The 14,822-nt window shown below is 40.8% G+C and overlaps 1 protein-coding gene and 1 long non-coding RNA gene across 2 annotated transcripts; both read left to right on the top strand.

Moving 5' to 3' along the window:
- The first annotated feature begins 3,579 nt into the window (after window positions 1-3,579).
- LOC311487279 (uncharacterized protein) lies at window positions 3,580-7,900 on the top strand. Its single transcript, XM_084543496.1, has 2 exons — window positions 3,580-5,164; window positions 6,718-7,900. The coding sequence occupies exons 1-2, from the start codon at window positions 4,493-4,495 to the stop codon at window positions 6,871-6,873; spliced, it is 828 nt and encodes a 275-aa protein (XP_084399622.1). The 5' UTR covers window positions 3,580-4,492; the 3' UTR covers window positions 6,874-7,900.
- Window positions 7,901-11,459: 3,559 nt separating this feature from the next.
- On the top strand, window positions 11,460-14,759 carry LOC311485400. Its single transcript, XR_014698961.1, has 11 exons — window positions 11,460-11,503; window positions 11,768-11,804; window positions 12,083-12,130; window positions 12,313-12,367; window positions 12,553-12,599; window positions 12,871-12,921; window positions 13,154-13,206; window positions 13,395-13,452; window positions 13,824-13,886; window positions 14,067-14,113; window positions 14,309-14,759. It is a non-coding gene; the product is annotated as an uncharacterized lncRNA (long non-coding RNA).
- Window positions 14,760-14,822: the final 63 nt, after the last annotated feature.

Below are 14,822 nucleotides of genomic sequence, written 5' to 3'. Positions count from 1 at the left end.
CCGTTACGCCCTCTGTTCAGGAAAGTGGCCCTCTTGGTGACTATATAAGGAGCGTGTGGAGGTGTGGAGTCTGCAAATCACACTCTCACTGAGGACCTTCTAAGATGAAGGTGAGTAAGAGGAGCTGAAGTCATCGAGCCCGATGCGCACCGTGTTTGATCCGCGATGATTCATCTATACAAGTACACACATACATCTATAAGTGCATCTGTGCACACACAGCTGTAGACCACACTGCTTGTCACTCTAGAAGCTAGTTTCATTATTGTCTGAACAAACTTTAGCCCCACTGTCGTGCTTTCAGTCATGGATAACACTTTAATGTGTCTGTTTTGCTGTGGTTTCCTGTCGGTGGTGTGTCGCCACAGTTGCACAGTGTTCTTGTGCATACATGTACGAGGTGTGTGAGTGCAGGAGATTCTGACTAAGGAACCAATACACCCAAAGTACTAAGCAGCTTCCACTCCCTGTCCCACCCAGACATAGTGTTTACCCTCCAAACATTAAGGCAACATTAAGTGACCAAGCTAATCCCTTTTCATTTGTAGACACATTCTTTCCTCAGCCCTTTATTGTTCAGAGCGTTATCCACGCATCGGTTAATATGAACGGACATGAAAAAGACATCTATTTTAATTCATTTTGAAAGAAATAGTTTTTCAACTTCTAATTAAAATGCATGTTACCGATTTCACGGTTGATTTATTTTGTGGTGCGCATCATAAGGTCCCTTTTTACGCTTTTTATGCATGATTTAATACATTATGTTAAAAAGGCCTTGTGGTTTTAAAATAAAAAAATAACAAACAGTTTTTTATAGGAGTCCCTCCAGTTTGATTTGAGACCAAGATTTGTACTCAGAGTGTCATTTTACAGTCTAAAAATAACCTTGTTAATGCGCTGTTGACAAACTACGTATTGGTCAATCTGATTCTCTGATTTACCTCCAACCATTCCTACTGCAGTTTATTGTTCTACTATATGCTATCACAACGTAAGCTAACAGAAGTCAGCATATCTGTACACGGATAAATATTAATCTCACATTTATTAATTAAAAATGGATTAATCTGATGGAATATCATCGATATTTTAGATACATACACAAATGTTGGGTTCTTATCTGTAACTAAAGATTATAGAAGTCTGTGGCGGTCACACAAATGACTCAGAAGGTTAACTTCACTTCATGGCTCTCCCACTAAACTGTATCTGCAGTAAGATAATGCCTATTTACCCAAACAATATATGCTGACCAATATTTACAGCATATTTATTAGATTTATTCTTCAAAAAAAAAACATTATCTGATGAAATATCTTAGCTGTATCTTATATAATCCTTTTCTCAGTTCAAGTTCAGTGTATGGTTTTATATGTTTTTGCTGCAGTGAACTGGTTACACTGATAATTAACATCTAAACCAGTACTCCAACATAGGAAGTGTGTTTTTTTATGCCACATGTACATTTAAAAGAACAACTTTGGCTGAGGTGTTGTTATCAGATTGTTGTTGTCTCCGAGCACGATCAGTTCTAGCCTCACAAGTCAAGTATTGGTGTCGGCCCTCAACCTTGTGGTGCGTTCACATGCTCCCCGAACATATGTGTTCAAATGACGTCAAATAATGGGAAAAATTAATTCCCGATTGGGAACATTCACAACGAAGTAAAGCCTCCCGAAGTTGGAAGAACAGTTTCGAGAGAGTGGGAAAATTGTGCTACACGACCATTGGAGTTGTTGACATGGCGGATGTAAATAACCCAAACCTGTCAGGTGTTTTAATGTGAAACCTCTTAGTTTTTATGATTAGTATGAATAAACTGGACATGGATCTGTCACAGAGACCCTGATCTGTTCCCTTTGCACTCTGTTGTCAATACTCACACCTCATATTGAGTGTAAATCGAGTAGTTGATCATAAAAATGTCTGCGTTTGTGGAGAAATGAATGAATGTGTGTGTTTCATAGAGTTACAGGTGGAAAATGGCACCGGGAATATACAGTACATATGAAACCTCAGTGAGGAGACAAATAAACTTGACAGTAGCATTGGTTTTAATAGGTTTTTTCACCTTCATCGTTCCCATTCATTGGCAGTATTATGCATTATGGAGGTGGATGATCGGTCAAAGTTGATCCCTGCTGGTTTATCTGTGGCAGCTGAGCTCATGGTTCATGGTTAATGATCGACAGCCAGGCAGAATAGGGTGTTTGCTGCTGGTGTTTAATTCAATGTTTTCATTTTTTGTCAAGTACGTCTGAGTGAACACATGTATTGGAATGTGCATGGTGAGTTAGTGTCACAGATTTTAATGGAAAACACACTCTCAGTGTCAGTGTGTGTTTAAGGCTGTTAAGAGAAGGTGTGTGTTTTCTGAGTGCCGTCTGGGACAAAGAGTCCTTGATAGTGAAGAGTGCTTCGCTGCATATGTGTGTGAGACATTATCACACGTGTGTGCGTGTTTGCTCAGGTGACGAGAGACGTGCAGGTGTGGGCAGGGTCAGTGTGTGACGCTGTGCGGCGTTAGGGGAGTATGCCGAGCTCCCAGCTCTCAGTCATTCACTCAGCTCTCAGTCATTCACAGGACGTATTGCTCAGCGGTGCTCTCACACACACACAGACAGACAGACTACAGCAAGACATCAGGTAAGTCTTTCTATTAAATCTAAAACCCAAACATATTACTTATAACGTCATACTCAGAGGTAAATGTCATGTGCAGTCATTTCTTTTAGTTGTGTTCAAGCAATTTTCTCAGTTTGAAGCTGTTTTTTTTTTAATCAATTTCCTTGTTCTTGCCACCGTGTTATGGTTTGCTTTTTATTCTTTCTCGTCACGTCCAGTATTTCCTTGTTTCTGTTTGTAATCTAAGCCACTAACAGATTAAGTGACCTACAAATGGCATCTGAACTTGATCTGTACTTTATCTTGAGAATAGTTTATCTCAGCAAATCTTAATCTCACCCCTGTGATTTCTTTTGTTAGCCATACTTGTAACGAGTAAATATTTAGATTTTAACCACTCACATACTTGCTCACTCACAACTAATTCATCCTGTAAATACACATATATTTAAAACCAACTGCATAGGCTTCTTTGCAAGCTAGCTTTCAACAAGAATGCTAACAGCTAGCTTGTTTTTAACAGCTTCACAAAAGCTAAATTCTCAAACTGCTTGTTAAAAAAAAGGTACAACATTAGTAGAAAACTGGAACCACCACACAAATGCTAACGCTAAATATGAAGCTACAGCCCGCACTCAGTTAGCGTAGCTTAGCAAAGACTGTTAAACAGGTCAAAACAGTTAGCCTGACAAGACTCCCGTCTTGGCTCCCGTCCAAGAAATAAAACAAGAAATAATCCCCCTAAAACCTCTTTCACGGTTTACATAAATGAGATTTAAGCTAAACTAAGCTAATGGGCCACTAACGAGTTTCATACTTGCATGAAGCGTCTCTAAAATAGATACTTTAACTTTTATTCATTTTTCTTTGCGCTAAAGAGCCAAATTATTTATTAAAAAGGATAATATGATATTAAATAATATCAAATATTAATACATGTGTGTAATGCGGGTTTATTCAAATTGTTGTGGTTAAATATAGACGCGACAGGCACATTCAAAACAGTACTCCAACAGAGCAGCTTTTGTGTAGAGATGCTTCTGATTAAGGTGAAAAGGTCTAAAAGGTATTTAATCGTGAATCACACAGGGAAGAAACTGTCTGCTGCTGCTGCTCCCCGTGGGTTGAACCCTTCAGCTTTTCTTTCACTCGTGGCAACAACCCAGCCAGTGACGTCACATCAGGTGTTTTTCCTCGAAGGCTGCCGCGGCGTCACCGATCAGCGGTGCACAACCCTACATTTGATTCAGCGTCTTTTCACGTTAATAAAAATTGGTTAATTGGGCGCCACTGATGGTGACGCTGATAATCGAATCTGAAGTCATCGATTTTGGCCGCGGTTCAGCGTCCAGCTGGTTAGCTCGGTGTCAAAGTCTAACTCTGTGTGTGCATGTCTGTGTTTGCCCTAAGTGAGAACACCGTGTCTTTAGTTTTGACATCCAGCTGTGATCGCAGCCCTGATAACGTTGACCTCCAGCTTCGGTCACACACACGTACTTAGTCAAGCTACAAGCAGGACTACTGTGGTTAAACAGCCAGATATTATCATTTTTTTTTGCTAGAAAACATCTTGTGACGCTTTTAAAAGTACATACCACCCACATCAGCAGATGCACACTGATAAAACCTGCACTCAGACACAACCAGGGCACTGATATTAGATTTATCTTCCATCTACGGTACTTCGTGGCATTTTCACTCCTTTTTTTATATCATCTGTGACTTTTGCTGAACTTGTGGCATTAATCTCTAATCTCTCTTCTCTCTCAGAAGTGACGAAACAAAGGAGAAATAAAAGAGTGTGTGGAGCCAGAGTGCAACAGAGGACACGAGAAGTTTGACGGCAAAGAAGCACTAAGAGAAGATGACCATTGGCAAGAGGCAGAGCTCCATCCGAAGCTCCATCCGGGCCCCGAAGTTTCTGGACAAATCCAGCGGCTTCTACGGGCGCCTCGATGAGCCTGAGATAGCCCATGAAGTGGAGGAGAATGAGATAGATGATGGCAGCAGAGATGGGGGAGTCGTGAGCAGCCCGTCGTTAACCGTGGTAAACAATTCTGGAGCTGAAGAAGAGAGGGAAGAAGTCGAGGCGTTCGACTTCACCGAAGGCATGATGGAGGACGACGGCGAGACTCTTCTGCGCAGGAAGTCCAGCCGCCGCAGCAGCAGGTGGAGGAGAAGCTCCAGGAGGAAGCAGAAGGAGGGGAGAGCCGAGGAGGAGCAAGGCCGAGAAGAGAGGCCGAGTCTGGGCACGGGGAGTCCGGTTGAGGCCCCTGCCCTGGGGGACAGCGTTGCGAACATGGAGGTGGAGATGGAGAAACTGAAGAAGATGGAGGAAGAGAATGAAAAGGCGGGCAGGGCGAAGGAGCCGGCGCTTGTTCACTTCCCGGCTCGGGAGGACGAGGACGACCAAGTTCTGATCAGAGACAAGAAGCGAGGGAGAGAAGACGAAGGAGAGGAGGAGTGGAAGATGAAGAAGGAGCAAGAGGAGGGGATGAAGATGGTGAAGAGGAAGACGGCGAAGAATTATCGCAAGGTAAGAAAACAGAAAAGGTGTCTTCTGTTGTTTCCGTCTGTTTATTCTTGCTGTTCTTCTTCCAGTTTCTCACATTTACATAAATTCCATATCCAGCTCTACTCTGGTTAAACTTTAAGCCCCTGGAGATTACATAATCGAGTGCTGAGAGCTTGGGGAACAGAGGGCTAAAGTTCTCCCTCCACATCCTCCACATAATGCACACCGGGTTATTAATCACCATGGAAACTATCATATCTCCTTAATAAAAGACTGCCCCCTGGGTCAAAGTACAGCGGCCACTGGAGCATGTCACCAACGCATTAAATCCCCTGCGACAGGATTTTTCCTTTGCGTCACAATTAATGGCTTAAAAAAAGAACTGAGCTGGAACACTTACAAGCTTTTAGCAGTGCACAGACAGCAGGTACCCCCACCTGATTCACATGTTATTAGGATTTTCTGCTTCCACTCACACAGAGGTGACATTCCTGTGCCTCCAGTATCGCGTCCTTTGATCAGTGGAACGAAGTAAGGCAGCGCTGACCCGCCCACTAAACCCACACCATAAAAAACATTCCTGTGCTGTTAACAAGCTCGGGGCCTCTGAGTCTGACCTCCTGAGAGGTTAGAGGACAGTGAAGAAGTTAAGTGTCATTAACAAAACTGTATACATATAAAAAAATAAAAAAAAATAAAAAAATAAAAAATCAGTTCCTGTGACTTTATCATTATCTTTATTATTTTTGGCTGAATTTAAATAATAAATTCAACTAACTAAAGCCTTTTACACTTTATTCATCAAGTCTTTCATTTCCTGAGAATTTCCCCGCATGCGGCCATGTAACTCTACACCACCTGCAAAGACAATGACAATTTGCATCAGATTCCTCTGAAATGTGTTGCCTGCACATTTCCGACAAACAACTGCAAGCTGATGCTGCTCACGGTCGCGGAAATGACTGGAAAATAATTTTCGTATCTGAAATACACACTTGAAATATTCCAACACCTACAGGACGGATTGCTGTTCATTTGATGCAGGCTTCGTCATTGCTTTCTTAGCAACTGTTTGCTCATAAAAGTGGAATAAGTGAAGCCTCAGTGTACGCTCGTCTCTATAACTGTTGGAGAAAGTGCCCTTTATAACTGAGAGCTGTCGTAGTTCTTAGATCTCTCCAAAACGTTAAAATTAAAACAAAATAACAAATAAAATGTTCGTGTTAGCCTTGAAAAAAATGGAACAAAACACAGAAAAGTTGAAGTTCGGGACCAGTATATGCAAAGTTGTTGTATGCTTGGTGCTGCACCGGCTTCCAGCCAGTTATTACATAACGCCATGCAAAGCACGGATGCAAAAGCCCTCGAGGGTGTGTAGTTCATGGCCAGTCTCCCTAGAACTGTTTGCTCTGATAGCACCCAGACCATCGACCGTCGCCGCTGTAGACTTTGCCTTACGTCCGTTCAGCGGCAGTGCAACGCAACACTTTCCTCTAATCTGTGTGTTTTATATCTTATGTCTGACGTTCATGTTTTGTTGATTTGCTAACCCTCGTCCTCTCTGTTCCCACCAGGCCCTGGACCGAGCCATTCGTCGGGGCTGGGAGGCCTTCATCACCAACCTCTACAGCGTCACGCTCACACCCGTCACACAGTCCTCGCCACCGTCCTCCTCGCCTTCCATGAAGAAGAAGCATCAGCACAACTCGGTGTTGGCTGAGTTTCAATAGAACTGGACGATGAAAGAATATCCATAATAGAAATGGACAATCCTGCCTGTTTGACACTTGCCACGCCTTCAGTGTGTGTTAGGCCTCAGAAAGTTACAGAGTCTTAATTACTCATCATAATGTTTACTGGCTCATCACAGCATGGTGCACATTGGTTTGCTCACAGACTGCACGTACTTTCTTTATGAGCTGTGGGAGCTGAGCTGTTGATTTTTGCATTGAAGTCTTTGACGCTGCCTTGAATTCAAAGCGTCCAGTCTTTAAGTGACGGAGTTCAGCAGCTCCTGGTTCTCTTCTTCTATATCGCTAATTTCAGATTTTAATCAGAGGTGAAGGAACATCTTATCTCCTTACATCTGGTCCACTATTAAGAGCTTGTAGTGCGAGTAATCTCTGTTTCCTTTGGCTTAGCATTATGAAACGACTGCGTTGATGTGTAACCAAGAGGAATGTAAACTTACGAGAGCGTAGCGGTGACTGATTAGTGGACTTGTTCTGGAGATATTCCTATTTCCATGTCATCAGAGCCATTTATTTCTGTTTGGCAGCTAATCAGTGATCAATTGTTTGTTAATGACAGCAGGACACGCACAATCCTGCTCAGCCAGTGAGTCTTTAGGCATTATAATTGTGCTGTCAGGAACACGTTTATATGATAATATTTAATTAGAAATCGCAGTTTTTAACCACTTTTAAACTGCGCATGCACAGAAATACTTTACATTTGAGTTGTCTTGTGGGACAGCTTGTCAATGTCTTCCTCATGTGAGGCCTGTGTGTGTTCTAGTGAAGGTTGTTAAACCTGACGGGACGGGACAGGACAGGAGAGTGTGTGCATGGGTGTGTATTTGAGAACTCAAACAGAAAAATATTTTTATTGTATGATTGCAAATGAATGTAATGTCATGTTTTTATTTTATTTTATTTTATGTGAACATTGCCAAATCCTAAATATCAAACTGTTTTTAATAAGTACCAGTTATTGATTTTTGTAGAGGATAAGTTAAAAATAAAAGGTTTGCAATAAGTCTGCTGTAATTTCTTGTTTTCCAAAGAATGTTTTTTAATATTACCTCATGTGTCCTTAGTAGTAGCTGAATAGTCGACTGAATACACTTTTGTAGCTTAATTAGAACATTTTCTAGTGATGAACCATAATGATATGCACATTTCTCAGTAAATAAAGAATAATATTGTATTTAACTGGCTTGAGTGTAAATTTATATGTGTCACTGTAACATGATTCATGTATCAAATGAATGGTAATAGGCGGTTTAGACTTCTGGTTGTCGCAGAGGCTACGGAAATAACGTAGACACCTGCGCGTGACTGGTCCGCTTAGTAGTAGCACGTTTCCGCTTTAGAATTTCTGGCTGCTTCTCCTTCTCCGCAATTTTCGAATTGATTGTTTTGGATCAATAATGAATCTTTAAGGTTAACTGAGGAGGTTTGGTGATACAAACACTTGTATAACTTGTGTTCGGCGAAATTTCGGCATTTCACTATTGTTAAAGGGGAACTACTGTTTTTTTTACAACCTGAACCTTGTTTCTGACATAAAATACGATAGTTTACTCACGCGTATAACTTTGGTGTTATTTGGAGTCGTTCGGACGATATTTAGACCCACGTAAATCCATATAGTGGGAGTGACTGGGGCACCGAAATGCAGCCTCTAAATAACACATTATCTGCAGCGAAACTCTTTCATATCACCAATGTTTTGTTATGATACACTAGTGCTATTCCCCGTTGAGTCCGGAGTTACCTGTTATCATCATCCGGGGTCTGTAGATTGACCTACTAACCTCTGACCCGGATGATGTCATCTCTGAGCGCCGCGTTTACCTGTAATTTGCGCTGCTAGTTTTTTGCAACGTGGCTGAATATTTTTCACGTCCGCGAATAGATAACAGGTAACTCCGGACTCAACGTGGAATAGCTCTACCATATCGTAACAAAATATTGGTGAAATGAACGAGTTTCGTGGCAGATAATGCGTTATTTAGAGGCTGCGTTTCGGTGCCCCAATCACTCCCACTATATGGATATACGTGGATCTAAACATCGTCGGAACGACTCCAAATAACACCAAAGTTATATGGGTGAATAAACAACGGTATTTTATAACAGAAATAACGTCAGGGTTGTAAAAAACAGTAGTTCCCCTTTAAAAGTGAAGCAGGAAATGGAAACAAAAATTAATCCGACCTTCAAAAAAGAGTCGAGTAGCTTGGGTGGTGTTTTTATAGAGTGAGTCAGACTGACGAGGCACAAGTATAAATGTCTCGCATCAGTGTAGGCTACGTGCTTACCTGCTTGTATTTAGGTACTGCAGTACTATGTAAGCGCCTTAACACAGCAACTCATCAAAAGGTCAAACTGAAACTCTTGTCGTGACTTTTTCACAATTTTCTGTGAACAATGAAGATACTCAAGATGTACGTGAAGATTTAACCTGCTGAACTATATTGCTGCCACTTAGATAAACAAAGTGATAAGTTTGTCCAAGTGCCAACAATGATCCAACGAATATGTGCACTAAACAATATACTGCAAAAGAAAACACTTCATATGCCATAACAAGTTGTGTCTTATACTCTTATGGTGAGGTATACCCATATATGCTCACTATGGGGATTTCATTAAAAATATATTCATTATTATGAATAGTTGTGGTGAATGTAGTTTTATGAATACCACATTACAGGGGTTCAAAGTTCAACTTTAATTGTGGTTTCACGTGGCAATTGTAGCTATAGTTTTGACCCTTGATACCAGTTGTAGCCGTGCCAAATAAATCCTGCTTCATGGACAAATTCACACCGTTTCCACAGCTTTAATCCAATTTACATGACATAGGAGTAAAAACAATTTAAAGTCCCCGTAAAACAGAGAGCAGGGTATACACCCCTGAGTGCAGGATGAGTCATCGATATTGTTAAAAGGTTTCCCGGGATATGACAAACTAGCTAGCCTACTTGTGGTTAATATTAAGCCAGATCCAGGTGCATGGGTGATTTAAAGTGTTATAAAAAAGGTGTAAAAAACGTAGAAGTGGTAGCCTTTTAGCTACCTGTCGTAAATGTTATAGCTCATCATACTTCCTAGTACTCCGTAGGCATAATTTTTAACTTTACTTGAGGTACTCCAGAGAGAAGACGATAAGTAGGCTACTTTTAATGACAAGCAATAAAATAATAATTAACACACCAATCAGGCATAACATTATGACCACCTTCCTAATATTGTGTAGGTCTCCCTTGTGCCTCCAAAACGGTTGTGACTCATCAGAGAATGGACATTGACCTTCTGAGGGTGTCCTGTGGTGTCTGATAACGCAATGTTGTTAGTGGGGGGTCTTTGGGTCCTGTGGGTTGAGGGGAGAGGCCTCTGTGGATCATCCCACAGATACTTGATCAGTTTGGGATATAGGCTAGTGAATTTGGAGGCCAGGTCAGCCTTGTGCTGTTCTTCGTATTTTTTGAGTTGTTCATCAAGGAGAGGCTACGGGGTGGGGGTACCTGGTCTAGTCTAGATGGGGGGGGGGGACATGTCTAAAACGAATGTCAGGTCCAAAAGTTAAGCCAATGTTATTTACTTCTCCTCTTGTCAGTGGTCATAATGTTATGCCTGATCGGTGCGACCTCCTTGATTGTTGCGCAAACTACTCTGTGGCGGGTTTCAGTCTCTTTGCCTCCACCTCGTGGAGGACAAAAACGTTTCAAGTCTTAACGTCTTAACGGAAATTACGTTGATAAATTAACTCTTCGCGTTTTATTGAGTTCATCATAAATAACTTTTATATGGTTAATTTAACATAAATATAAATTATTTCGCACGTTTAATTATTCCTAATTTAAATTCAGTCAAAAGTCAACGTCCGGTGTTCGGGTGACCGTTTGCCGCCCGGTGGGAGGAGTCTTCCAGGCCGGACATATAAACCAGACGCACCGACTTCCTCGTTCACTTCCTTCTGTCTTCTGTTCGAGGTAAGAGTCCTCTCATGCTTCTTAACTTTCATTCAATTGCAGGCTTTTCTTATTTTATGGTATATGCTACTAAAATAGAGAAACATCAGCTGTGGTTGTGTTATATATTTAGTTTGGTAGCTTGTTTTAAAAGGCGGGGTGGTGTTTTAGCTAGCAATAGTAGCAGCAGCTATGCTCCCTCTTAGGTGCAGCTGAGATCACTTCTCTCCACAATCCTCAACCATCCACTATTATAACCTATCAGTTTAATCTAAAAAAGTGTATTAACTTAAACAAAGACATGTTACTTAAAGGTTGCATGTTGTATTAAAACGCAGATGTTAGACTAAATAGTAACTTTATATAAAAATAAATGGCCGATGCAAGCTAGGCGCGGTTGCTAGCGGTGTCTCTCAATGATGATAACTTTCACAGACCTGTACTGAATGACTGTGATTGTACATTTTTAAATCTGACGTGAGACGCTTCTTCTTTATATTACAGTCACTTTTATTTTTCTTGTTACTGCCGCCCTCTGCACGTTGCATGGTGCAGTCACGTGGTTAGTTTACATGCTAGCTGCAACATGCTAAAGCAGTACTTTCCCTTTTTATCTGTTTTGCAGATGGAGATGGAAGCAGAAACAACTTTATGCAAAGGTAATTGCTCATACTATCTGGTTAAATTGCATATTTTAATGTTTTTAGTGTTTTTATTTTAAATAAAGTTGATGTCATTGACATAGCATGGCATAATGTGAAGCCTCATGCTACGGTGATGTCTCATTTGAACTCTCTCACTGAATAAATATCTTGAGGAAACTTTAATCTCTCAAATTCTGAGTAGCATGGAGCTGTTAAGAGTGTGCACCTTCAAAGCGATTCGTAAAACCCACTAAAATCTTGCTTTACTTGTCTTTTCAGGTGGGACTAATGTGAGCCCCCCCCCTCCTTGCATAAGGTAATTACTAAATGTGACATCCTTTTATTTTCACATGGCTTCAGTATGTTGGCTCAGCAACATCGGTGTCCTATTGGCTTTCATTTGCCTTTTTAACTGAGCCGTGTGCTGCAGTGATGAATCTCTGAACTCTCTCTTACTGAATCAGCCTTTGAAGAAACTACTTTACCAGATTCTGAGTAGCATATGGGCACCAATAAACCCTACAACATAGTAATGTGTGTTGAGGATGGTCAAGTTGCCTCACAAATTTAATTAACTTCACATTTTCTCAACAGACGTTCAAAGATCTTCATAGATGAGAAATGACAAGGACTCCTCTGCAGGTGAGCGACACTAAATCTAAAGTTGATAAATCCTCCATGGCTTCAACTGATGAGTTAATAAAAAGACAAGCATATGCCTGAATCTTTTGATGATAGTTTAAAAATCTGATCAGCCCTTAAACATATAAAAAGCCCAGCTTGACTTTTTGACATGTGGCTTAATACATTTTTATTTCTTGTAGGTTGATTATCACGGTCTACTCCGTGCTCCTCAGAGCAGCTTTAAACTCCGCTAAGGTGAGTTGAGAATGGTTTATTCCAAGAGTGTGTTTAGTATTGGGGGTATAAACATGATGATTACAATTTAAAGACAAGCATATGCCTGAATAGAGTGATGCTAACCTTTGATCTGATTACCCTTGGCTCAGCTAAGAAAATACTTGTATTTCTGTGCATGTGATTAATTTATATTTCTCTGCTAGATGGAAGTTCATCTCAAAGTCTTGGATGTGCAAAGCTGCATCAACCTGTAAGTGTTCATTTTGTTTGTAGATGTATTAATGACCAGAAATGCCTTGTGTATATTAAAAAAAAAATTCTAAAAGATGTCACAACACCCAAGTTGAAGGCAAGGCGTTTGTTTGTTTGAAAGGATGATATGGGTTAGCACCCATTAAACACCTGGACGACTAATGTCACATGGCAATTTGTCACCAAAGCCCTGATCAAACATGCGCACACACACAAATGAAGCTGGAAGTAATTTTTGATTTCTACTAAAGTCTCGCTTCTTCCTGCAGCCTCGGCGAACGACGCCTGAGGAGGAAATCGCAGATGCTGGAAGCCTCGTGGTAAGGGTCATTTCTCTCATCCTTGTGTGGAACATCTAAAGTTGATATGCAGTTTCAATGATGATGATACTTAGCTCACTTTGAACCGATGTGAAACGACACGAACAACTGAGGAACTGCATTAAATTAAAACTAATTTGAGCAGCTAGATTTTCCCAGATGTAGATTAAATGTCAGATATTAACTGTTAATGGCGTCTTTTGAGTAACATAAATTTACTTTTTTCTTGTAGATGATTCGTTGACTGCTTCAGCCACATGACGGATGTGTTCCAGTCAGTTTGAGGTGAGTTGAGTGGAGACGCTATCGTAGCCATTATACCCAGACCTGCTGATAATGATGAGATACATTTGGAATCTCGTTCGTCTGAACTGCTGTTGAGAAATAAAATATCTGACATTGGTGATGGTCAACACTTAGTGATGTAGACTCCAGTATCTTGTGCTTAGACCTGACTGTATCATCTGTTACAGGTTCCTGTTGGTGGACATCTAAAAATGCTGCTGCCCCCTCACCAACGCATCTGTCCAGGTGAGAACCACTTAGGAACCGAGACTTTGGCTGGAGAAATGCAGCAATGCTCAATACATACGGTTAAATTAAAAGGCTAAACTGCCGTTACAAGCATGAGCAGTTTCCTTCATGATGACACCTGCACATGTCTTACGCCTTGCGTCAATGCCAGAACCTGAAAAGGTGAACCCACTGGTGTTGCCTTGGCAATAAGGGGATGACCCGTTGGGGTTACCAACAGTCTGAATGGGAACTGACTAACATGGATGTGACTGAAAATGGGGCATTTTGCATCTCTCAGCCATGTGTCTGGCTCTCAAACTATTGAATAATTGTATTCAATCATCCAGGTTATACAGTGTTTTCACCTATTTTCATCTGTCTTAAAGGTTGGCCCGGTGTTGAAGCAGCCTGTCAAGTATGCGCTACTGATCATTTGACCCAGAGTCGAGGTAAGTGTCTGCTCGATACTGAAACTATATGAACATTTCTAAGCTGAAGTGATGACTTTTTATTACCGCCCCAGTCTGAGAATACATGACTGATTGGTTTATGCTGATCATAAACACTTGCATGTTTCACTTTCTTGTTTGCTTCGGTCACATGTCTTAAAGTGCGTACTTGTGTTTCAGGCTCCTCAAAGTCAGCCGGCCACGTTGGACTGTTTGCAGCGTCTGTGGTAAGAACTTGTTTTAAAAGCTTAATTTGATGTGATGAGTCTCTGTTACCGCCCCAGTCTGAAAATTCATGACTGATTGGTTTTCTCTGATCAAAACTACAGTAATACAACTGTTGAATTTTAACAAAGGTAAAGTTCTTGGTATCGATCTGTAAACATTTTATTTATTTATTTTTTTTTTCCTCTCCCTTTCAGACTGAGCAGAATCTGGTGCCATGGTGACCTGTAATTCAAGAGGTCAAGTGGATGCTTCTGTAAACTTCAAGTGACATGAGATTTTGCTGTAATCATCATCCTGCTCTATGTTTAAAAATGCTGACATAAAAAATACAAAATATTACACAAATTCCTGTTTGTATGCTATTTATAGTGTATGAATAAATATGAATCCTACTGTGTAAAAGCCTGTCTTCGTTCTATTCTGTATTAAAGCAAATTATCTAGAGTCTTAATCCAATTGACTGCACTCAAAGGTTCAATCTGTAGAGACTGATAAATTTGTAGCTTTTGATCTTGGAATGATCTAGAGGCTAGACATTAATTAATACACAGGATTAGATGTTACAATCCCAGGCGAAACACATTTAGAGGCCCTGTCCAGCTGAGAAACCCTAAGAAACCTATAGTCATGTGATATGACGCTTAGCCTACAATCTAAATAAACTAAGTAAATGCTGCTGGCTTGTATGGCCCGCTCAGCAGCAGACGC

Source organism: Chelon labrosus (assembly GCF_963514085.1).
Source record: "Chelon labrosus genome assembly, chromosome: 1".
Classification (NCBI taxonomy): Eukaryota; Metazoa; Chordata; class Actinopteri; order Mugiliformes; family Mugilidae; genus Chelon; species Chelon labrosus.
The sequence above is the reverse complement of the archived record's forward strand: the minus strand, read 5'-3'. Positions and strand labels throughout refer to the sequence as shown.